The following is a 23601-nucleotide window of genomic DNA, read 5'->3' as shown; positions in this document are numbered from 1 at the left end:
TTTTCTTATATTTTGAAACAGCTGCCTTTCACATTAAGGAAGGCTCTTAAGCTATTATTGTAAGCTTTTGGAAGACAATGAAATAGTGTTGCTAAGTGATAAAAGTGTATACTTCAGAAATCAAGATTCAGGGGTAATGAAAAATTTCATTAATGTGCCTTAATTGAAGTGATGGTTAAAAATATATATATATATAGTTATCAAAGTGCATCAGATTATTGTGTGAGAGCTGTACATTTCACTGAATGTGAAATTTGCCTCAGTTTTTAAAATACAGTACTAGTGATTAGAGACAAACTAAATAAGTCGATATAAATGCATTAGTTATTTTGAACAGAGGAGCAGAACAGCCAAGTATGGTGGCACACATTTGGGAGTACCTCCCAGCACTTGGGAGGCTGAGGCAGGAAGGTCACTGCAAGTTCAAGGCCAGCCTGAGCTAGTAGTAACTTCAAGACCAGTGTAAACTACATAGTGAATGGCAAGACCCTGATTTAAAAAAAAAAAAATTGGAGCAGAGGGGGTAGAGCATAATGGGGCAGAAGGAGGTCTGGGTTCAGGAGGCAGTTTGAAATGGGGTCAGGGTGACTCTCAAAGGGATTCAGTTAATAGATGCCTGAGTGAGGTAACTTGCAGAGATCTAGTGGAAGAGCTTTTCAGGTGGAGGAATCATGTGCAAAGGTCCTGATGTGGGATAAAGCCTGTTTGTTCAGATGTCATGAGGAAAGCCAGTGTGACTGGAGTGAAGAAGGGGAAAGTGGTAGGAAAGATTTGTATTTGGAGAGGGAGAAAGGACCAGATTGTAGCAGCCTTGCAGGCCATTGAAGGGTTTTGAGCATGGAAGTGGTATGATCTGTTTTGTATTTCTAAAAGCTCATTTTGGCTTTTGTGCGAATAGAATGGTGTGGGCTGGGAGTGGAAGCAGAATGGTTAGATGGTTACCATTAAATTTTCTATCACACAAAAGTAGAATCAAAGCCTATACTTTGTATAGTTTTTATTAATGTCTGATAGTCTTGCAGGCAATAGAATGACATAATTTAATTATTTAGGTTATTTTTAGAGTGTTTTTCAATAGCCTCTAGTTAGGGTGCATGGATTTCAAATTTTTGACAAGAAGGAAAACCATGAGAAATTGCACATCTGATCTGGTAGTAATGTCTGTAATCTTTGTCTTCAGGTGTAACTAAGCAAAATGAGTTATTTGGGCTCCTTGTTTACACCATTTATAGAATAGGCTGGAATGCTAACATTGGGCAACAAAAGGCTTTCTTCTATTTTCTTTTCTGCTTCAGAGCTTCATCTGGTCTGATTCTAAATAAAACTAAACACATCAAAAGTTGACTATTTTACTACACTTTGAGAATTCATAGAAGTTATTTGAAGAAATATTGACTTATTAAAGGTGGGCAAGTTCTTAGTATAAATATTTTGTGTTCTTTTGTTAGATTCCAAGCAATATTGAAGATATATTTAATGATGATTGCTGCATAAACATTACAAAACAGGTAACAATAAGAAGTAAACATTATGCTGCTTTAATCTCGGGATCAAAATAAAACACCATTTAATGTTAATTTTCCTTACTCTTTTAGACTCCACCATTTTGGATTTTAGCTCGTGCCTTAAAGGAATTTGTGGCCAAAGAAGGTCAAGGAAATTTACCAGTTCGAGGCACAATTCCTGATATGATTGCAGATTCAGGCAAATATATAAAACTGCAAAATGTGTGAGTCACTGTTTTCAAATAGTATAAAAATTTGATCTGTTTACAATGGGGATGAAATATTTCATCAGTCAGAAATCAAATGGAAGTCTATTATAACCTCATTGCTTTAAAAATAGGCTAAAGAACTTGGGGGCATTTTGTTTTTTCTTAATAGATTTAATTTAATTTGATTTTTTTAAGACAGAGTGTCTCACTATGTAGTGCAGGCTGGTTTTGAACTTGCAGTAGTACTCCTGCCTCAGCCTCCTGAGTTCCTCAACTACAGGCTTATCTATCTAGAAATAGATTTTAAATAGATTCTATTTTTTAGAGCAGTTTTTGTTTCAAAAGAAAATTGAGAAAATTGAGTGGAAGTATAAAGAGTTTCCATATATCTCTAAGGTCAGATTTTTTTCTTTGCCATTTCAGTATAAAACCTAACATTTGATCATTTACTCTATGTTATGAACTATTCAATATGGTATTAATGCATATCATTTTTGAGAACCTTATTAGACCCATTTTACAGGTGAGGAAACTAAAACTTTAAAAGGTTATACAGGGGGGCTGGGGATTTAGCTCAGTGGGAAAGCGTCTGCCTGGCAAGAGCAAGGTCGTGAGTTCGGTTCCCGGTACCAGAGAAAAACTAAAAAAAAAAAAAAAAGAAGGTTATACAGCTGGTAAATGACAAAATCAAGATTTGAACCTCATGAAAACCAGCTTCAGAGCGTTTGCTCTTAGCCATGGCCTTCTATCTATAACTTTTAAACTATGAAGTCTTTAGTTTTTATGAATTCATAAAATTGATCTTTCGAAGTTTTAAAAATGCATCAATGTAGATAGATATCTGCTCTCCCAGGGATTTCTAGCCTGACTCAGATAAAGTGTTGTAAGGATGGGTCTCGATGGATGTTACCTTTGTGTAGTTGGAGCATACTGCTGATGCATCTGCAGGTACAGGCTTGGTGTGCTCAAGAGGCAAGCAGTGTCAGAGATCTCAGTTACCATCTAATGAACTTGGTTTCTTGTCCTGGTTGAAGAGTTGAATTACTTAAAACTTGAGAAAGGTCAGTTGAGGAAAGAAGTATAACCTCAGTAAGTTTAAACACTGATCATTTATAGAGGGAGAAATATAAACAGGCCTAAAGAAAAGTTTTGCATGAATCTGTAGATGCACAGTTTTAAAGTATTTAATTTGCCCTGGAGTTGACTTCAAGGAGTTAATTTGTGTTCTTCAGTAACATAATTTCTTAGGTCCTCTGTTGGAGAATCCTGGGCTATAGATCCCTCTAGGAGAAGGTTTAAGTTGGGTGCTGTTAATTATGGTGGTAGTATTGGTTTTAGTAAGCCCCAAGAGTCTCGCCAACCCTGGAAAGATCCCTGACCACTAAGAGGTACAGCATTTCTCTTCTGTTTTCACATTTCCGTGCTAGTATATTTTCATTAAAAAGAAATTTTTTGTTTGCTTCATAGTGATAATTTAAATTTTCCCAATTACAAAATATTTTTTCCTAAATTTAGGATATTGTATAGCATTTCAAAACTAATTAAATAGTTTAACTTATTTGATACGCATGTAAGCATTTCAAAAGCGTAATGAAATCTTACTATGTGGTGCATAGTGTAGACAAGAGTGGAGTCTAACATTATGCAGACATTTGCTAAATAAAAGCTCCCTGTAGGACCATTATATACAAACATAGGTAAGGTAAGTGCAGACTAATTATGTGGAACCTTTTTGAAATTGAGAATCTAAAACACAATATGTTTTTCAGATAGGCATCAAGTTACTCTAAAAAATTGTCACAGTGGTTGTTCTGACACTTTTTTTCATCAGTTACTCTACATCAACAATACATGTAATTTGTCAGGAAAAAGATCCCCCCAAACCAAAATACCGTTACAGATCCTGTACACTTAAATATATCACTCTCATTGGAAGTGCTTCCACCATAGTCTTTGCAGTGAGCCCAAAGAGTATATTTAAGAAGTTTTTATAAATTGTTTGTGATGTTCATTATGTTTAATTCTTATGCCAAACTTTTCTGATGAAGACAGCATTGTGCTTTATGCAAGAATGCAAATCTCAAAATAACCACCATAAAGCTTCTAAGACTTACGAAAGAATAAACTAGGATGGCCCACAGATATTAAGATGAAATCCACAATGTTGGAATTATAAATGTTTAGAGCCGCCCAGACTGGAAGACAAGCCTAGACCACCATTAGAAGAATGAAATATGATATGTTCCAAAATGTATCCTTAAAGTTTTGTCTCAGCCCTCAGTCTGAATAGTGAGGATTGATCCACAGTTCAGTCCAGCCAGCAGAAATTAACTGTGCAATTTTCTGTTGTATTTATTGTACAAAATATGAACATTCTAGAATGTTCCTTTAGTGCTACACTGTTGTACTTTTTGCCCCAGCAATTTGAGGACATGCAAATTCCACAAAGTCATGAGAACAGACCATGCTCCTTCTTTATTATAATTAGACATGTCATCTGAAATCATTGTACTGAAGTCTAAAAGAAGATTCCAAGTATCTTTCAGTATTGATCATTTGTGATGTTCCAACAAAAATTTATTCCATAAGTCTAAGAATTTAAATCTTCCATTAAGCATTAAGTTCCAGTAGGCAATGGCCATTTCTAGATCTAATCCTTTTTGTCCTAGATTCTTTGCAAAATCAAAAATAAACTAGTAAAAATCCTTAAATCATCCTGGTTCTTTCAATTCCTGCTGCATTTTGGGTATTTGAGCCTTTAGCTTTTCTATGCTGTCACGTCCTAATTCTGTCATGCCGTCCAGGAACTCTGGCTTGGAGAACTCACATTGTGTTGCTGCTCTGAATTTCCATGCAGTGATCAAAACACTAATGCTGGCTGGATCAAGTGCCAGGTCACAGAATTGCTGTATATCATCTAGTCCAATTTTATTTTCATCTTGAGGATAGCAGTTTTTTCACTAGATTGTGTGAAGGTCATAAACTGTCGAACTTTATCCTTCTGCGATGATTTGAACTTGTTCCAATCTAGGTCTGTGCAATTTCAGCCTCTCCAGTGATATTCTTCCCCTCCTGATACAGTCTCTCAGCAAAATAGCTGGGTTCTTCTTATGCTAGTACATGTTGGTGTCCTCCAGGCCTCTCCCCTCCTCCTCCAGCTCGGCAGCAAATGTGGTTACAAAATTTATTAATTGTAACTTTTTATTGTTCTTTTTCAGTTACCGAGAAAAAGCAAAGAAAGATGCTGCTGCTGTAGGTCATCATGTTGCCAAATTGTTACAGTCCATCGGCCAGGTAAATTGCTGGCCACACTGGGTCTTTAATAGTACATCTCCCACTGGAGGCCTGATCTCAGAACTCTAGCACAGAACATTGGCTTTATGTTGCTTTGGAGGGAGCATTCACTTGCTTGCCTAATGAGAATACCTGTTGTAAGGAAATAGGTATTTGGAAGTGCTCTCTGAGCTCTTGAAAACAGCTTCCCCTTTGCAGAGCCGTTGGCTTTGTGCTGTATCTTCTGTTAATCTTCTCTTGTAGTGGAGCAAAACCTGCATTTATCTCTTTACAGGCACCAGAGTCCATTTCAGAGAAAGAATTAAAATTACTCTGTAAGTCTCCTTGAATTAATTTTATTTTGCTTGATAAAAATGTATCCTAGGGAATGTTTGCAGAAATCTTAAATGGTTGAAATTTAAAATTTTTCATGGTCTTAATGGGATATATTGATTGATTAATCTTTTTTTTCCCCTCAGAATAAAATACATGGAGAGGGGGATTATGTTGTTGTTTTTGTGGGTTTTGTTTTGTTTTGTTTTGAGACAGGATCTCACTGTGTAGCTTAGGGTAGCCTTGAACTCAATATGTAACTGAGGCTGGTTCTGAATTCATGGTGATCTGCCTCAGCCTCCTGGGTACTGGGGGGATAGGGTATTTTAAAATGGGGTCATAGATAGATCATATCTGTCTGTGGCAGTGTTAAAAAGGCTTGAAGGTTAATTGAAAATTATTATTAACACAATTTTTGGCTTAGTAACTTTAAGGTAAAGTATGTCTGAGACTTTTGAGTATGAAGTTATGGGTCACATATATATGGACAATAGTGGTTTAAATACTCATTTTGATCTATGTTAAATGACTGTAATGGAATTAAGAATTTATCATCTAGTTGCAGAGTAGCTGGGCTTCTGGGATCATCCCTGAAAGTCCTCATTAGGGAAAGCATTTTCTTTTATTTAAAAGTTGCAGAATAATAAAGTATTTTACATGCTGCCTGAAGACTTATATTTTGCATGCTTCCACTCCTTAAAATACTTTTTTTTCCTTGAGATATTCTAAGATCTCCATTTCATGATTTTTCTACAATGAGTGCTTTGACTCAGTTTTAATGTTTTGTTACACTGCTAATATTGCTCCTGGTGTGTGCATCCGTTTGTTCTGTTAGATTATGTGATACCAGATTAAAAGCCAGATGTTGAATATTTGAGTTTGTTCTGTCTACTGTGGCATATGTTTAAAAATTTGCATAATACAAAGTTGTATTTTTAAGAGCCTTACATATTCCAAGAGCATACTATATATACTCTCACATTTAGGACTTACCCATAATAATAATGAAAACTACCGTTTATTGAGCCATCTCAGGCATTGCATTAGGTATACACTTTATACATTTGCCACATTTGATCCACAGAACTCTGACAAGTAAACAGTTTTACAGATGACAAGCTGAAGCTCAGAGAGTTTGCCATCGCTTTACTCAGTGCTGAAATAGTTGCTCTGCCAAGCATATGAACTTAAGATGAGTTGTGTTCTGCTGCCTTCTCTGCTAACTTTAAAGCCAAATAGGCATTTCTTTATAGTCTCATGTCTGTGAAGAGTACATAACAAAATTTCCTGTTCTTAAGTTGACCCATGATTTGAATATTGACTTGTTACAACTATTATTTCCATAAAGTATTTCCTGTGTTCAGGCAGCAATTCTGCATTTCTTCGAGTGGTGAGATGTCGCTCCTTAGCTGAAGAATATGGTGTGGATACAATGAACAAGGATGAAATAAGTAAGTATAATAACCTTCTGAATGAGCACAGTGGTGTCCTCTGTAATCCCAGCTCATAAAGAAGCTGATGGAGAAGGAACATAGGTTTGAGGTCAGTCTCAGCAACTTAGTGAGAATGTGTCTTCAAAAAATAAAAATAAAGGGGCTGGGGATTTAGCTCAGCGGCAAAAGCGCCTTCCTGGCAAGTGCAAGGTCGTGAGTTCGGTTCCCGGTACCAGAGAAAAAACCAAAAATAAATAAAGAAAGAAAGAAAGAAAGAAAGAAAAAAAGGGCTGGGGATGTAGCTCAGTGTCAGATCCTGGGTTCAGTACTCAGTATAATAGTGTTGAATATGTGGTGATAATATGAAAAATTATGGAAATATTTATAGTCTAGTTTTATTCTATAAACCTAACTAAATTTGTATTATATAAAAACTTCATATGTACATAAAATTACATTTAAGTCACTAAGTCCTTTGTATGCATACACAGTCTTTTGAGCTAACACCGTCTTAACTACTTTCATAGATTGTGTGACTCCAGCTATAAGTCTATAAGACCAGTGGGTAACATCTTAATATATTTCCTCTTATTATTATTTAGCAACTTCTATGTTTTTCTTACAACATACTTAAATTTTATAGCAATATAGTCTTACATCCTGAAACTTGAGTACATAGTAACTTTTCACTGTTTGTGTGTTGCAGATTACCCTTAATTATTCTGATTTTTTTCCCCCTTTCAGTTTCCAGCATGGACAATCCAGATAATGAGATAGTATTGTACTTAATGTTACGGGCTGTTGATAGATTTCATAAACAACATGGTAGATACCCAGGTAAGAATAGCAATAGAATTACCAAGTATAATAAAATCTTGAATAAACATTTGAATTGAATCTGGAAGTGTTTTCTGGGTATTTTTAACAGTGGTATTTAAATTTCATTCATAAACAGATTATACCTAGTTCATCCCAGAGAGGAACTACCATTTATGTTTTAAGTATAACTATTTTCAGATAGTGATTCCGTTTATTACAGAGGAATGACGATGGTTAAATGTGAACAGAAGCAAATTTTTTCTTCTGTCAGTTTTCATAGTTTACTTTTAAGACTCCACTGAATTTCATCTAGTGGAATAAGAAAGCCACAGGAAATATGCCAGTGACTTCAGAACTCAGAACTTTGGAGGTATAGAGATTTCTTTATTCACTGTCTATTTTGTGTTGTCTCAAAATGTAGTAACAAGAGAATTGGCAAGATTTACAGTTGCTCAGAATATTTTTATTCTTGATAATTTTAATTATGTAGGATTATTGCATAGCAACATGTCCTAGACATGTCATAAAACCTGCTGCCCCAACTAATACAATATGCCCTCAGTTTATAGTCATAATGATCAAATTTACCAGAAGAAAAAAAAGAATAAATAACCAGTGTATATTGCTTTCTTTGTTTTATTTGATTAGAATATATTCTAATATTTATTGCATAAAAAACACTATAAAACTTAGTGGTTTAGACCACTAAGTTATCATCTTACATGATTTTTGTGGATTGACTGGGCTCCAGCAATTCCCTTTGAGGGGTTCTATGTAGTTGGATGATACCTGGGCTGAAGTCATTCTCAAGGCTTGACTGACTTAGACGTCCAACAAGATACTTTTACTCAAATGCTTTGTAAAGGAAAGATGGTAGGAATAACCAAAAGCTGGTCAGGCATCTCTTTCCATGTGGTGAGTTTGAGCTTCCTTTTATCATGGCAGTCCTTCGTTAGACTTCTTTATTTGTTTGTTTATTTGTTTGGTACCGGGAATTAAACTCAGGACCTTGCACGTGCCAGGCAGGCACTTGTGCCACTGGGTTATATCCCTGGCCCTTGGTTAGACTTCTTACATGTTGGGTGGCTTAAATTCTGAAAGATTCAAATGGAAGGGACAAAGCTTTTTATAACCTTCCCTTTGAAGCCACATAGCAGCACTTACATCATCTTCCATAGGTTTCACAGGGTCAGCTTACATTAAGAGTGGAAACAAATTATATGTCAGCCTGAAGGGGATTTCAGGGGAGCCACCATGGGACAATAGCTACCATATAGAGCACAAGCTTTACGATTAACTGCATTCCAGTCCAAGCTCTGTGACCTTGAATAAACCACTGTTTCTCTCTCTCAGTTCTCTGATTTATATAATGACAGATAATAGAATCTTCTCTTTGGATTGTAATGGTTAAATATGTGACATATGAAAGTCACTTAAAACACTGCCAGCATGTTTATAAGTACTCAGTAATATGTAGGTAGTACTATTATCTATGGTAGTAATTTTTTAAACTAGGGGGTTAAGAGGTACTGATTTTCTAAGTAGTACTTAAATACTGTGATAATTATATTTTCCCTCCAGTAGTAATAATAATTGCTTACCTTTGCAGACATTACCATTTAATCATTAGCTACTTAACAGTATACCGTTAGTGTCATTTGGGCGGTGCATTGGTTTACATACTGACTATCCAGAAGGATGTCATGGCAGGTATCATTTCAATCAGTCAATTCTTGTATTGTATATATTTGAGAAAATTATAATCTTAAAATTTCTTGTTATATTATCTTATAAAATTAACAAAAGATACGTAATTTTTGGATATCTGTAGCTGAAATAATTGGACTGGTAAATGGTCAAGAACTGCCTGGACTCATATTCTAAGTTTGCTATTTATGAGCTGAGTAATCTATTGATGCCTGTAAAATGAGGATAATAGTAACTAAATCTTTGCCTCAGTTTTCTGATTTGTAAATGGCGATAGTACTATCTACTTCATGAAATATTGTGGCAATATAATCAGTTAAGCTTCCAATATTTGCAAATAACAGTTTCTGTTATTTTTGTTCCCCAGTTCATATTTTACTATTTTGACTACTATTTTGACATCTGAAACTGGATTTTCAGTCATACTTATTTTTTAAGGATTAATTTGTATATTTTTTTTTAGGGGTATCTAACTATCAAGTAGAAGAAGATATAGGAAAATTGAAATCCTGTCTCACTGGCTTCCTTCAGGAATATGGATTATCTGTAATGGTGAAAGATGATTATGTCCATGAATTGTGAGTATCTTTAGGGTATATAAGAGATAATACCCTGCTTGTTATAAAGCTGATCTAAGTTCATGTCTCTATTCTTTCTTGTAGTTGCCGATATGGAGCTGCTGAGCCACACACCATTGCTGCATTCTTAGGGGGTAAGTTCCATATCTTTGTTACATAATACCATTAATACATGTTTCAATGCCAAGTTTAGTTTTCTTAGCTATCTTACTTAAGTTGGTCAGTGAGTTAAGATGTCATATTAAGTTTAGATTCAGTAGCAAATACACCCCCCGCCCCCACTGCCACTGCCCACTGCCCCTCAAATCTGGTCTCCCTGCTTGTGTCTCTCCCACTGCCATCCATCTTAAGTGCCTGGAGAGTCATTAGTCCAACTGAAGACTAGTTTCTCCATGTTTCTCACTTTCCTGTCTGTACCACCAATGCATGCATACACACATGCACGCACATACACACATGCTGTCATACTCACGTATTCATATTCCTCTCTCCTCTCTCCAGACCTCAGAAACAAGTGCAGGGACGTTAGCCTGATATCAAAGACCCTATGTTCTGGTTCCGCACACCTTTTCCTACTCCTTTAGCTTTGCTTTTCTGGGACTGATGGCCTCAAAACCTATTTCTGCATGTCCACAACCTTCTTGTACTACAAGCCCTAATTGAAAAGTGCCACCTCTTTCATAAAAATTGCATTTCTTTCCCTCCCTTATTTTACTACTCAATTTAGTTCAGGCTACTATAACAGAATAACATAGACTAGGTATTTTAGAAGTTTATTTTTCACTGTTCTGGAAACCTGAAATAAGGGTATCAGCATGATCAGGGTCTAATGAGAAGCCACTTCCTTGTACATTGATGGCCTTCTTGCTGTCTGCTCACATGATGGAAAAAATTACAAGAGAATTCTTCAGGATCTCTATAAAGGCACTAACCCATTTCATTCATCTTCATGATATAATCTCCCAGTGGCCCCACCTCCTTATACCAGTCACACTGGGGGTTAACATTTCAACAGAGGAATTTGGGGAGTGAGGAATGATGACACACTCAGCCCATAATGCCCTCAAAATAAAAATTATTCTCTAGCTAGTGACCTCTTATAGACTGAGCCATTTGCTTATGACATTTTCCTTCTAGATGACTAGTGTTTTGAAGGCCGACTCAGGTATAATTAATACTCAAAGTGTTTCAAATGAAAAACTAAAGCCTGATTCTGGATTATTTATTTTAAATAAAACCAGTCTCTTCTGCTTAAAAGGCAACCTGTTAGTTCACAGAAAAGGGCAAATTTATCAAAGAAGAGATACAACTAGATAGGGTAGATTTCTTCCTGTAGCAGAATAACTATAAATTGAAGTTTTTACTTCTGTGTCTTCTATAATCATTTTGTAGTGTTACATTCCCTCACATTCTTTGTGTTTGGCAGTATCATCTCTGTGAGGCCATCCTGATTCCAGAATTGAGCCCTCCATTTGGACTCACATCTGCTTACCTTTCTTTTTGTTCTTCGCACTTACGGTGATTTTGTTTGTAAATTATCTCTTGCTCACTGCTAGAAAGTTAAGGTCCATGAAAGCAAGTAGCAGATTCTTTTGTCTTTTTTTCCCTACTGTTTGCTGAGTCTGAAGTATTATGATGTCAAAAAAAAAAGTAAGCCTAACACAATATTTGGGCCAGGGATATAGCTCAGCAGCACAGTGCCTGCCTGGCAAGCACAGGGTCCTGAGTTTGATTCCTGGTACCAAAAAAAAAAGTAAGCCTACGATGTCAGTGAATGCTTTAGAAAAGAAAGAAGCAGCTTCAGGTTATAAAAAGATGCAGAACTTTCTTTATTTGTAGTTTTTTCTTCTATGTTTTGTTTTGAATAATTGTAGGTGGTCGGCAGTATTTAATATAGGTTCTTTTGAAGTTACAAATGTATTTAGAGTAAATATACCTTTTTTTTATTATAAAAGTAATAAGATAAAATTCAAATTCCACATAAAGGGTGTCCTGCTGAATCTTTTTTGCCTCTATGTAGCCTTTGAAAAGTTTCATCTAGGCCAGGTGTGGTAGCATATGCCTGTAATCCCAGCACTGGAGAGGCTGAGGCAGGAGGATCACCATGAGTTGGAGGTCAGCCTGGAGTACACAGTGAGTTCAAGGTCACCCTGAACTGCACTGTGAGACCCTGTCTCAAAAAAAAAAAAAAAGAAGTTCCATGAACCAGACTACCACTGTTTAAACTTTGTTTTGTTCATTTACTGTATCTTGCCAATCTTTTGCACTACCATAATTAAAAATACTTCATGCTTTTAATTTGTGGCATAATAGCCAGTTATGTTTCTAAAACAAAACTTTTACTTCCTTTAATACCACAGTTAATACGGAATTATTTTTTTTATTTTGATATGACTGAGTAAGCTGTGCCTGTTTTGGGTTGCTTTTAAACATGTTTGCTTCTGGAAAAAAAAAGGCTTCTTCACAAAACTGAGTAGTTTTATTTTAACTCCTGACATTTTCTCCTTTTAAAGATTTGCTTTTCTTTTTCTTTGCAGGAGCTGCTGCTCAAGAGGTTATTAAGATTGTCACCAAGCAATTTGTAATTTTCAATAATACTTACATTTATAGTGGCATGTCACAAACTTCAGCAACTTACCAGTTATAGATTAAGCACCATGTTAACTGTGTTAATGACTGAAATTGTAATTGTCTTCAGTAAAATTATTGTACAGTTTAATCTGTAAAATTCTGCTGAAGGACAGCTGTTAAATTGTTTCCTCAATAAATATTTTTCTCATTTGTAATAATGTAGTGTTATTTGGAAGGGAGGAGAAAGGAAGCAGTCATTTTCCCAGAGAATAAAAGTTACCCATTTCTCATTGAGTTCATTGTTACTGGCTTATTTTAGTTACTCATCATCAGTTATTTTATTTCCTTAGAAATAGCCTAAATATTCTTTCACTACCATCTTAAATAATGAATTTTAGCTACATGTGACTTTTAGCTATGGACACTTTAGGACCATCATTATGTGTTAAAAATGAATACAATGTAGTAGGAAACCGTTACAGAGCATGTAGTTTCATCGGGAAACAAAACCATCGTTTTGTATGTAGTGGCATCTTAAGTTTTGCCACTTCTTGCAATTTTATGGGGTTGTTCCATCTATATTATGTTAATCTTCATTTTGAAGATTCATGACATTGGATTATTAATCATTGATGGACATAGTTGCAAACCTGAAATCCAGAAGGGGAGACGGGGTCCAGTTTCTGACTTCATACATGGCTGAGGAATGACTGTCAGTTCCTTAAGGACCATAAATGGGCAGGGGCAGGTCGGTCTCTAAAGAGGGTTATCTCCTAAGAAAGAAGCTGGCTAGATTTGCCCAGAGGGTGCTTTCCAGAGATGTGGTTTTCTTGGGCCTTAATGGGTCAAACCCTTTATCCGCTGACCTTTGCCACAGCAGGCGCCTCGTAACAGTAATTCACTTCCATCTCCCAACACTCCCATGGATTGGATTTTATTAGAGGAATCAGGCCTTAGACAAGGCTGGGCCTTGAATCCGTGAGAGCCAAGAGCCGTGGTCTTTGGGTCTAGACAGAGAAAACTGCTGTTGGCCTCAACTGAAGGTGCCCATGAGGTGGCAACCTGATGAAGCAGAGTGGCAAGTGGCAGCGGAGTGCCCAACGCAAAGGAAGATGGCCTAGTGTCGGGAAGGTTGGGAGTGACGGCTGGGCAGGGGCCGCCTACTCACACCTGCGCATGCGCCACATCACAGGCTGCTCTGCCACCGTCCTTGCGCCAAGCTTTGTCAGCATGGGAGCCCTATTTCCTCTGGGGCTAACACCTCTCTGAGGCACAAAAGTCTTCAAAACCGGGGGCAATGAGATTAGGGGATACCCCCTTCAAATTGTGGCTTTCCTCCATTAAAACCTCCCCACCCGCCCATAGGCTTCCCTGAGGGCGGAAGTTCCAGCCGAAAGTCCCGCCCAGCGGAAGTGAGCCTGGCCCCCTAGGCGGGAAGCCTCGTCAGGTAGTGAGGTGGGTGTGCAGCGAGGGCTAGAGGGCTGTCAGAGCGCTTCACCTTGAGCGTGAGGGCCAAGGCCTTCACTTCCGCGCCTTCCCGCGTTGCCTTAGCCGCGCGTGTTGTTCCTGTGGCAGGCAGGCTGCGCAGGCCGCCCAGGTCCCTTCACAGCAGCGCGGATGCGGAACCGCCCCGCGGGTCCCACGGACCAGCCCTCTTGAGGGGAGGTGTTGGGCTGAGGATACAGGGTCGCCCTGAGCAGGCCCCAGACTCGGCAGCCTCCACAGCCTGGAGAAGGCCGCTGCCAGCTACCGTTTAGCTTGGCGTCTGTGCGCCAGTGCGCCGTGTGGCCCAGACCCAGGGTTCCTCCCAGGTGGGTCTGTTGAAAGGAACGAGTGGGGCCCACAGGCAGAGATCATTTCTCGGGCTGAGCGACGCCCACGTGTGCCCAGGCCGCGCCTCGAGCCAGCGCCTGGTCTGAGAGGAGCCTGAGGGCCGTCTGTGCTCTTGCGGAGGAGGGCTTCAGCTCTTCAGGGGAGCCAGGGGCTGGCGTCCGCGGAAGTCGTGGGAACGGGGTGGAGTTGGGCGGATCTTGGGAAGACTGCGAGTAACCTGGGGAGCGTGGGTGGGCTGATGGGGCGTTGTGCTCTCATCCGTGCTCGTATCGTGGAGCTTCCCGATTCCTGGTACCCTCAGCACGTTTTCTGGGACCCGAATAACTTACTTTGCAATCCATTTAAACTGTTGCAGCAGAAAATTTATAAAGTATCACAAGCTGCAAACCCGTTGTTCACCTTGCCTCCTTTAAAGGGCACTTTGCTTCAATGTATGATTCTGAGCTGGTTAGCCATTGTCAAATTAGTGATGGCAGTAGGGCTGGATTACTTTTTCTTTAGCCCTGCCAGTCTTACACAGAAAGATGGCTTTTCTAGGTTAGGTAAATAAGTAAAATTCAGGGGCTGAGCTTAGTGGTAGAGCATATTCATATCATGAGTGAGGTTCCTTGTCCCGTCCCAAGCATCAAAGAGATAGGGGAATAATGTTCCCTAGTTTTCTTACTGAAATTCGAATTTGAGTTAATAATGCTGTTTTGGGGAGTAGATTGAGTGAAACCTGTAAGCAGGATAAGGTGCGTGGAAAACTTCTTTTATCCTGCCTTAATACCATGAAGGATGTTTAAAGTCTCATTGTTGGTGACAGTTTGCAGCCGTTTGCTAAATTACTGAGGACACTTCATAATCTGCATTATTTGGCAGCTGTTTTTGTTCTTGGGAATAGACTACACTTGTTTTATAATTTTAAGTAGAATTTTATAATTAGCAATCCCTTCAAACTTATAACTTGTCCTTTGCTGTGGATGTTTTAAAGCACTTAACTCGTAAATAGATAATTTACAATAGATGCTTGGCAAACTATCTTTACTGTGTAGAGTAACCATTTATTAGAAAAGAATGTAAGAAGACAAAAGAAGATAGTGTACTGTAATGTCAATTTCCAGACATTTAGATTTTAAAGTTATACAGGGGCTGGAGATATAGCTCAGTGGTAAAGTGTTTGTCTGGCATGTACAAGGCCCTCCATTTGAGCTCCAGCACTGCAAACAGAAGTGAAAAAACAAGAAAATTTATACATTAGCCCTCTTTTAAAAATAAAAATTATATTAAAAGAACACTGTCTAATTAAATAATCTTTAAGCTTCCCCACAAAACAAAAACATCCTCATATGATACAATTGTCCATTTTTTAAGTTTGATTTTTTTCCTTGTTCTAGGAATCAAACCCAGAGTCTGGCAAATGTATCACTCAGCTGCATGAATCTCTAGTGCTGAACTAAAAGCAAGGCTATTTAGGCCTCACTAGTCACATTAAAATTATGCAGCATAAGGGGCTGGGGATTTAGCTCAGCGGCAAAGCGCCTGCCTGGCAAGCGCAAGGTCGTGAGTTCGGTTCCCGGTACCGGAGAAAAAACAAAAAAACAAAAAACAAAAAAACAAATAAAATTATGCAGCATAACTTTATTTTATTTGATTGGCAGTGCTAGGTATCAAAGCAGAACCTTGTGGATGCTAGGCAGGCACTTCACCAATGAGTTGTATGCCTTTAACCCCTCATTTTAAAAACATCTAGTTTTCTTTTTCCAAATCTTAACTCATTTTCTGAAAGATAATATGTATAATATAATATGCAGAGAATATGTTTTGCATATGGGAGACATATAATGGAGGAGAAGATTTTCCTCTGTTGACCTCAGATGTTCTTGGTTTCCATTCCAACTCATCAGTCTTTGTTCATGTATCTCCCTCATAAAGTTATTGTGATGACTAAAAAGGTAATATTTGTAAAGTGTAAAGGACAGAGTCTGGCCTATAGTAGGTACTTACTGAATGTTAGAAGTTATTATTCTAAAAATTGCAAAACCAAAAAACACTGGAATAAAACAGCCATAGAACCACCTCCTAAAAATAACTGTTAATAATGTTGCTGTCTTTCTATCCAATCTTATATTTGCCTCTATCTAGTTGCCTCTGTGTGCCTCTATCTAGTTGGTACTATACTATAGATAAAATTTTGAATCTTGCTCTTTATGGTTAACATAACATAAGCATTTTTTGTTGCTAACATAACATTTTTTGTTGTGACATAACATAAGCCTTTTAACGTAAGCATTTTTTGTTGCAATTAAACATTTCTATTCAAGGTCAGTATTCTTGTAACAATAACCTATCCTGTGGATGTGTTATAATATACCTTGTCATTTCCTTTTTAATGTGATATTATGTTAAAATGGCAAAACTAATATAGGTTCATATATTAACTTATAAAAATCTTCATATTTTTAATTTCCTTAAACTTAGGGATTTTATTTTCATGTTGAAATAAAAGAGTATAGAATTTTGCAGACCTAATTTGTTGCTCTAAGAAATTAAATTGACTGTGATACATTTTATAAATATTCAACTTAGCATTCTCAATTAGGGCATGTAAGAGACCATATCAGAATGGCCTCATTTTTCTGACAAGTGATGTATATAGAAATTTTCCTAAGAAATGATATATACAGGGGCTGGGGATTTAGCTCAGCGGCAAAAGCGCTTGCCTGGCATGCGCAAGGTCGTGAGTTCGGTTCCTGGTACCGGAGAAAAACCAAAAAAAAAAAAAAAAAAGAAATGATATATACAAAGATTTAAGCTTAGTGGTAGAATACCATACCAAAAATAACCATGGGTTCTTGGAAAAAATTAGTGTTAAGCTTAGTTTATGGAGAGAAATGGAAATCTAAAGAGTGTATGTCTGTGTCTATGTTTTAAACTTGATTCATGCAGTGATATCTGATCAGAAACTGTGGGATAATGATTTGTAGTAAAAAAAAAAAAAAAAAGGAAGTGGGACCAAAAGAGGACTGGTTTGATTTAGTCAATCAACCATTCGTTTGTTTAATAAAATTTGTTGAATGCCTAGAGTTCTTTAAAAAGGCTAGATGTGTTTACATACATTTTCAAATTTAATACTTGAAACAATTCTACCATCTTATTTTACACGAAAGTAACTGAATCTGAGAATTCAAGCAACAGGTCCAATATCACATTTCCATAAGTTGCAAATTCAAATCCTTGTCTTCTGGCTTTAAGAAAACTATTTTTTTCCTATCTCCTTTGTATTTGTATTTCTGGCATTCTTAAAATCCAATTTAAAATGAGAAAATACCTTTCTCTTGTAGATGAATTAAAAAGAAATACGAATACAGTCAAGCATGGACACTGAGGACACAAAGAAAATACAAGGTGAGAAATTCATGGATCATATATCTACAGTTAGTTTTATAATATGTTTGTGGGTTATACTGCAGATTATCTGACAGCATCCAGGAATAAGTCACTCAGCATTGAACACCAGCTTTGTGCCTATCACTTAATTCCTGGCTTCAGGAAATGACGTGCAAACAAAAAAGCATGCTGATGCTTAGAATGTTATATAATAGTTGTTTAATGATCCTATATAAAATAATTGCAGGAACTTGAGAGGACCACTGTCAAAGTCTACAAGAAGGTGCAGTGTAACAATTGTTCTCAGAAAAATAGAAACAATATGAAAAGGATGGGGAATAGTGTGTCTAATGTATGCTAACACAAAGGTTTAGCTGAAGAGAACAGTCTCAGAAAAAAAAAAGACTGAAAAAAACATTTCAGGAAGGAGAAAGAATCAAAAGTGTAATGTCTTGGAAGTTACAGCCTTAGGAGAATGCTTCATGAGAAAGAAATCATATGAGAGTATCTGTACCACATACCACAGATGAGGACTGAATTTTCACAGGATTTTGCATTTAGATGTCATTTGTTTTATTAACAGCTGGGCATGGTAGCACATAGCCTGTAATCTTAGCTACTTGAGAAGGTGAGGCAGAAGGATCCACTGAGGCCAGTTCAAGGTCAGCCAAGGGAATATAGCAAGATCTTGTGTCAAGATAAAAAATAATAATAATGATAAAAATAAAAAAGTTTGAGGATATAACTCAGTAGAGGATTTGCCTAGCATTCGTGAAGCCCTGGGCTCAGTTTCCAGTACTGAGAAAAAATAAAAGATAGACTTAATAACAATCAGTCAGATTGTTGTAGAGTATATTTAAATGGGAAATGAAGACCTGAAGATGGTATAAGTAGCTTAGTTTTTTAAGAAATTTGACTAAAGGTATATGGCAATAGCTAGAGGGAAGTTCCAATATCAGTAGAGTCTCAGTGTGGTTATTGTTTTGATTTTTGGAGTCAAAGTCTTGCTATATTCCCTGGGCTGACCTTAAAGTGGCCTCAGTGGATCCTTCTGCCTCAGCCTCCCATGTAGATGAGATTACCAGTGTCTGCTGTTGTGCCTAGCTTGTCAAGGAAGTCTTAGAAGATTATAGAGGCCAAAGATTTTTGAAGAGAAAATTCAAGATTCTGGAGAAGGAAAAGTTGAGGAAGCTGAAAAGATAGATAATTATTGTTGATACCCCCTCCATTCACCCATCATACTTCCACCCTACATCTCTTTCATCTGATATATTTCACTCTCTTTCATTTTATATTTTTATTTGGTTTACCCCAAGAGGTAGACCTTGAGACAGGGATTTGGGTTTAAGTAGTCCAAAAAAAAAATTCTAGTAAACACTAGTTGGGAAGTGAGAAACTGAGGTAGGAAGGGAAAGGTAGATCAAAGAGTACATTATCCATTTATGGGTATTGGAGCTTAACTTTCTTCAGAAACTCTGGGAGTCATACCCCTGAGTCATCCCAGCCAAAAGGTAAAGAGTATTTATCTGTTATCTCCCATCAGTGACTCCCATCAAATGACTTTTATTTAAAGTCATTTGTTTAGTAGCAGCATGAAGTGATATCTAATTACGGTTTTGGTTTGCATTTTCCTAATGAGTAACAATGTTGTGTTATCTTCTCATATACTTATTGGCAATTTATCTTTGGAGACATGTGCATTCAAATCCTTTGCTTACTTCTGGCAATTTATCTTTGGAGACATGTGCATTCAAATCCTTTGCTTACTTCTGGCAATTGATCTTTGGAGACATGTGCATTCAAATCCTTTGCATACTTCTTAATTAGATTATCTTTTTATTATTGCATTTAAGAGTTTTAATATTCTGAACACAATCTCCTTGGATATCTGATTTATAGATATTTTCTTCCAGACTAGGCTCTCTTTTCACATTTTGAATATCTTTTAAAGCTTCAACATTTAATTTTTTTTTTCTTTTTTGAGACAGTGTTTCACCATATAGTTCAGACTGCCCTTGGACTCACTGTGTAGCCCTGATAGGCCTCCAGTTCACCATCCTTCTTCCTCTGCCTCCCGAGTGCTGGGATTACCATGCCCATCTTAAGTTTTTTATATGCCATCCAGAAGAGGCTTTATTAGGACTAGTAAGCTGCAGTTTAAAAGGGAACTGTGCGCTGCTTGTTTTAAATTTTAAATCAATTTTATCAAATTTTCTTTTATTACTTATACTTTTGGTATTATATTTACTTTATTTTTTGTTTGCTTCCTCTTTTTAGGAATTTTTAAAGGAACTGGTTGCTCAGCCTAGAGATGACAAAACTAAGATGAAACATAATAATTGTAGATGTCAGAAGGTGGTTTGGCTGGGAAGGGAAGGAGTATTATAGGAGATCTATATGAGACAGAAGTACAGAAAGTTATGGAGAAGTACATAAAGAAGTTTCTTACACCCTACACTGTGCCTTAAGTTGAAAACCACTATTCCCATCAAAAGTTTTCTTTGGCATGTTCAGGAAGACTAAACATTGATTGGTGATACTCTTAGTTTCTTTAGTGTGCTCTATATTATTATGTCCACTCTTCATCCTATATCTTTCAGAATTCTAAATGTTAATTCACACACTATGCCAATGTCTCTATATAACTTTATTTGAATGCTGTCTGCTGTTTAGTTACAAAGAGCTTACATTTTGATAACTTTGACGTATGTACATAGCTGTGCGAAGATCAGGACAATCAAGATGGTGCATATATCCTCCTGTCCTTGAAAAACGCATCTCTTCTGTCCCTTCTCAGATGCTCTTTGCCTAAGTAACCACTAATCTGTCTTCTTTTACTACAGACTAATTTGTATTTTTTCAATACTTGGAATCATATTGTATGTACTTTTTTCTGTGGCTTTTTTCTCTCAGCGTAGTTAATTTGAGATGCATCCATGTTGCATATATCAGTGGTTAATTCTTTTTAATTACCAAGTAGTATTTCATTACATGGTTTAGTATATGATTAAACTTTATGCATTCAACTCCTCTCTCTCTCTCTCATAGATATATATATATCTATATATAACTATATATCTATCTATATATATATATATATTCAGGTTATCTGTTCACCTCTGAATTTTGGTGATTGATATCTTTCAAGGAATTTGTCACCTATGTTATTGATCTATAGGTGTGAAGTTATGTATAGTGCTCTTTTTTATCTTTTGAATTATCTGTAGAATCTGTGATAATGCCATGTCTTTCATTCTTGATATTAGTGATTTATATCTGTACTTGTTTTTCCAAATCAGTCTGGCTAGAGGTTTGTTAGTTGTATTATCTTCTCAAAGCACCTGCTCTACTGTTTTCCTACTTTATAATTTCTTACTTTGGGATTAATTTGCTTGTTTTTCTTATTCATTTGATTTTTCAGTACTTGGCATTAAACTTGTACTGGTACATCTTCTGACCTTTTTAGTTTTATTTTTGTTGTTTTGTTTGTTTTAGACAGGAATACTGCTGTGCAGTTCAGGCTGGCCTTAAACTTTGGGTGATCCACCTGCCTCAGCCTCTGGGTGCTGGGATTATAGGTGTGCATCACCACACTCAGCTTTTAGCTTCTGAGACTGTTTCTCACTAAATTGTCTGTGCTGGCCTCAAACTTGTAATCCTCCTACCTCAGTCTCCCAAGTAGCTGAGATTACAAGTCTCAGCTCTCAGTGCTTTTTCTAGTTTCCTAAGATGGATGCTGAAATCACTGAGACTTTTCTTTTTTAATTTAGGTATTTAGTGCTACACATTTCCTCCTAAATACTGCTTCAGTAGCATCCTACAAATTTTGATATGTTGTGTTTTCATTTAGTCCTTCCCTCCCTCTCTCTTTTCCTTCTTCCCTTCATCTATTCCTCCCTCTTAATTGACTTCCTTCTTTCCTTCATTTCTTCATGTCTGTTTCGGTACCAGAGATTAAACCCACAGCCTTCACACTGTGCTACATCCCTAGCTCTTTTCAAAATTACTTATTTTAAGATAGAGTCTTGCTAAGCTGCCTGAGGTGGGATCTTCCTGCTTTGACCTCCCAGAGTACTGGGATCATAGGTATGCACCACCACACCTGCTTCATTCGGTTCCTTTCTAAATGGCAGATATTTAAACCAGTGTAGCCTTGCTTACAGAGAATAACCTTTATATTATTCCTGTATTACATGCAAGGGGGGAACCAAAGGGCTATAAGAAGTTCATTTTAAGTTCTTTTATTTAAAGAACATCTTTGTTTTCATACAACTTTATTGTTTGGTAGATTATGAAAGTAGTATTTTTTTAAATATCCAGCATTTCAGTGTGACAGTGTATGCCTATAGTTCTAGCACCCAGGAGGCTGAGGCAGAATCATAAGTTTCAGGCTAGTCTGGGCTACCTAGAGAATTCAAGGTCATCCTGGAGTATATGGAGAGACCCTGTCTCAAAAAAGAAACAAACAAATCGAAGATACGTAAATAGAAAGTGAATTTTTAATGGTTAGTTTTTGAAAGAAAACTTTTGGCTTAAAATATGAAATTTTTCTTCTTCAGAAATGAAGACTGACCTGAATTTATTATTGGAGTGTCTGAAGTACCAAATGGACAACCCTTTATCACAAAAAGAAGCTTTGGTCACTATTTATTCAATTTGCCAACAAAACAGTAAGACATGCTTGTGAATTTTTACCCATGATTCTAATTTTTTAGTCCTATATGTTAATTATGCATAGCTCTTTCTCCTCTGCTCATTTACTCTGTTATATTCTTCATTTTTTTCAGAATAACCTACACACACATCCACCCTCATACAAATAATTTCTATTTTGTTTTATCTCTACACCCTACAGGTGATGCAAGTGTTTATTTTCGGGAAATTGGTGGTTTGATGTTTGTAAAAAATCTTGCAAAGTCAAGTGAACACAGCATGTTAAAAGAAGCAGCCTTATTTACTTTAGGAGCTGTTGCAGAAAAAAATGGTAAAATATAAGCATATATTATATGTTACTCAAAAATAATTTTTTGTTTGTTTTTTGAGACAGGGACTCACTATGTAGTCCAGGCTGGCCTTGGATTATGTAGCCCAGGCTGGTGTTGAACTTGTAGTAATCCTCCCACCTCAGCCTCCCAAGTGCAGGGATTACTGGTGTGCACCGCCACGTCTGGCTAATAATTTTAGAATTTAATTTCTTTTTTATATATTTGATACTTTATCCAGATATAAATCAAAAGATGAAGATAATCCAGAACCAATTTATATAACTTGGGTACAGAAATTCATGTTGACAAGAACACTTTACAATATACCTGAAATGAGGTTGAATTTAAACCCATCAGTTTGTCAAACTAACTTTATATTTTTATATTTTCTTTAATTAAATGTCTCCATCAACTTTTAAGAATCAAGATCTGACTAGGAATTGAGGGCACAAAGAAAACAATCTACACCTTGCCTTTAAGGTAGGGTCAAATAGCTGGTTCTAGGCACTGGAGAATATGCTGATTATATTACTGTATTCAAATTATTATTTTTGTTCTTAGTGCTGATTTTTTTTTTTGTCTTTTTGAGATTAAGTCTGGCTATGCAGTTCAGGCTGGCCTTGAGCTCACTTTGTAGCCCAGGCTGGCCTCAAACTCGCAACGATCCTCCTGCCTCAGCCTCCTGAGTGCTGGGATTACAGGCATGTGCCACCATGTCCGGCTGTGCTGGGGATTGAACCTAGGAATTCACACATGTAAAAATGGGCTTTTCCACTGAGTTATACTCCAAATTATTTTTGTGAGACTCTGCTTATTGCGTGAGTATCAGGTACACAAAAACTCACTATTATGTAGACATCATTTTTTTTTAAATGTTTGTAAAAACTTTATTTCTCTCTCTGTCTGTCATTTTAGCTTGTTTGTTTCAGGGTCTGTGATGCCCAGGAAGACTTGAAACTTGCAGTCTTCCTGCCTTAACTGCCCAA

The 23601-nt window shown here is 36.9% G+C and overlaps 2 protein-coding genes and 1 pseudogene across 6 annotated transcripts in view; 2 read left to right on the top strand and 1 right to left on the bottom strand.

Moving 5' to 3' along the window:
* Nae1 (NEDD8 activating enzyme E1 subunit 1) overlaps window positions 1–12722 on the top strand; it is a 24459-nt gene extending 11737 nt beyond the window's left edge. For both annotated transcript variants that reach the window (XM_005388472.2, XM_005388473.2), the window contains exons 12-20: window positions 1449–1508; window positions 1596–1729; window positions 4933–5008; window positions 5283–5322; window positions 6685–6771; window positions 7498–7590; window positions 9743–9857; window positions 9942–9991; window positions 12395–12722. In XM_005388472.2, the coding sequence (XP_005388529.1) occupies window positions 1449–1508; window positions 1596–1729; window positions 4933–5008; window positions 5283–5322; window positions 6685–6771; window positions 7498–7590; window positions 9743–9857; window positions 9942–9991; window positions 12395–12504 (765 nt within the window). In that variant the 3' untranslated portion in view covers window positions 12505–12722. The remainder of the gene's footprint in view (window positions 1–1448; window positions 1509–1595; window positions 1730–4932; window positions 5009–5282; window positions 5323–6684; window positions 6772–7497; window positions 7591–9742; window positions 9858–9941; window positions 9992–12394) is intronic.
* On the bottom strand, window positions 2340–4668 carry LOC102030659 (annotated as a pseudogene).
* Window positions 12723–13632: 910 nt separating the features above from the next.
* Window positions 13633–23601, top strand: part of Ccdc79 (coiled-coil domain containing 79) — a 42857-nt gene continuing 32888 nt past the window's right edge. For 3 of the 4 annotated variants that reach the window (XM_013516116.1, XM_013516114.1, XM_013516117.1), the window contains exons 1-4: window positions 13633–13883; window positions 17585–17648; window positions 22190–22300; window positions 22486–22614. In XM_013516116.1, coding sequence (XP_013371570.1) covers window positions 17618–17648; window positions 22190–22300; window positions 22486–22614 — 271 coding nt within the window. In that variant the 5' untranslated portion in view covers window positions 13633–13883; window positions 17585–17617. Of the gene's footprint in view, window positions 14240–17584; window positions 17649–22189; window positions 22301–22485; window positions 22615–23601 lie in introns of all 4 variants that reach the window. The other variant, XM_013516115.1, reaches the window with a different exon arrangement.

Source organism: Chinchilla lanigera, unplaced genomic scaffold, assembly GCF_000276665.1.
Source record: "Chinchilla lanigera isolate Chin_1 unplaced genomic scaffold, ChiLan1.0 scaffold00032, whole genome shotgun sequence".
NCBI lineage: Eukaryota > Metazoa > Chordata > Mammalia > Rodentia > Chinchillidae > Chinchilla > Chinchilla lanigera.
This window is presented reverse-complemented; position numbering and strand designations above follow the sequence as displayed.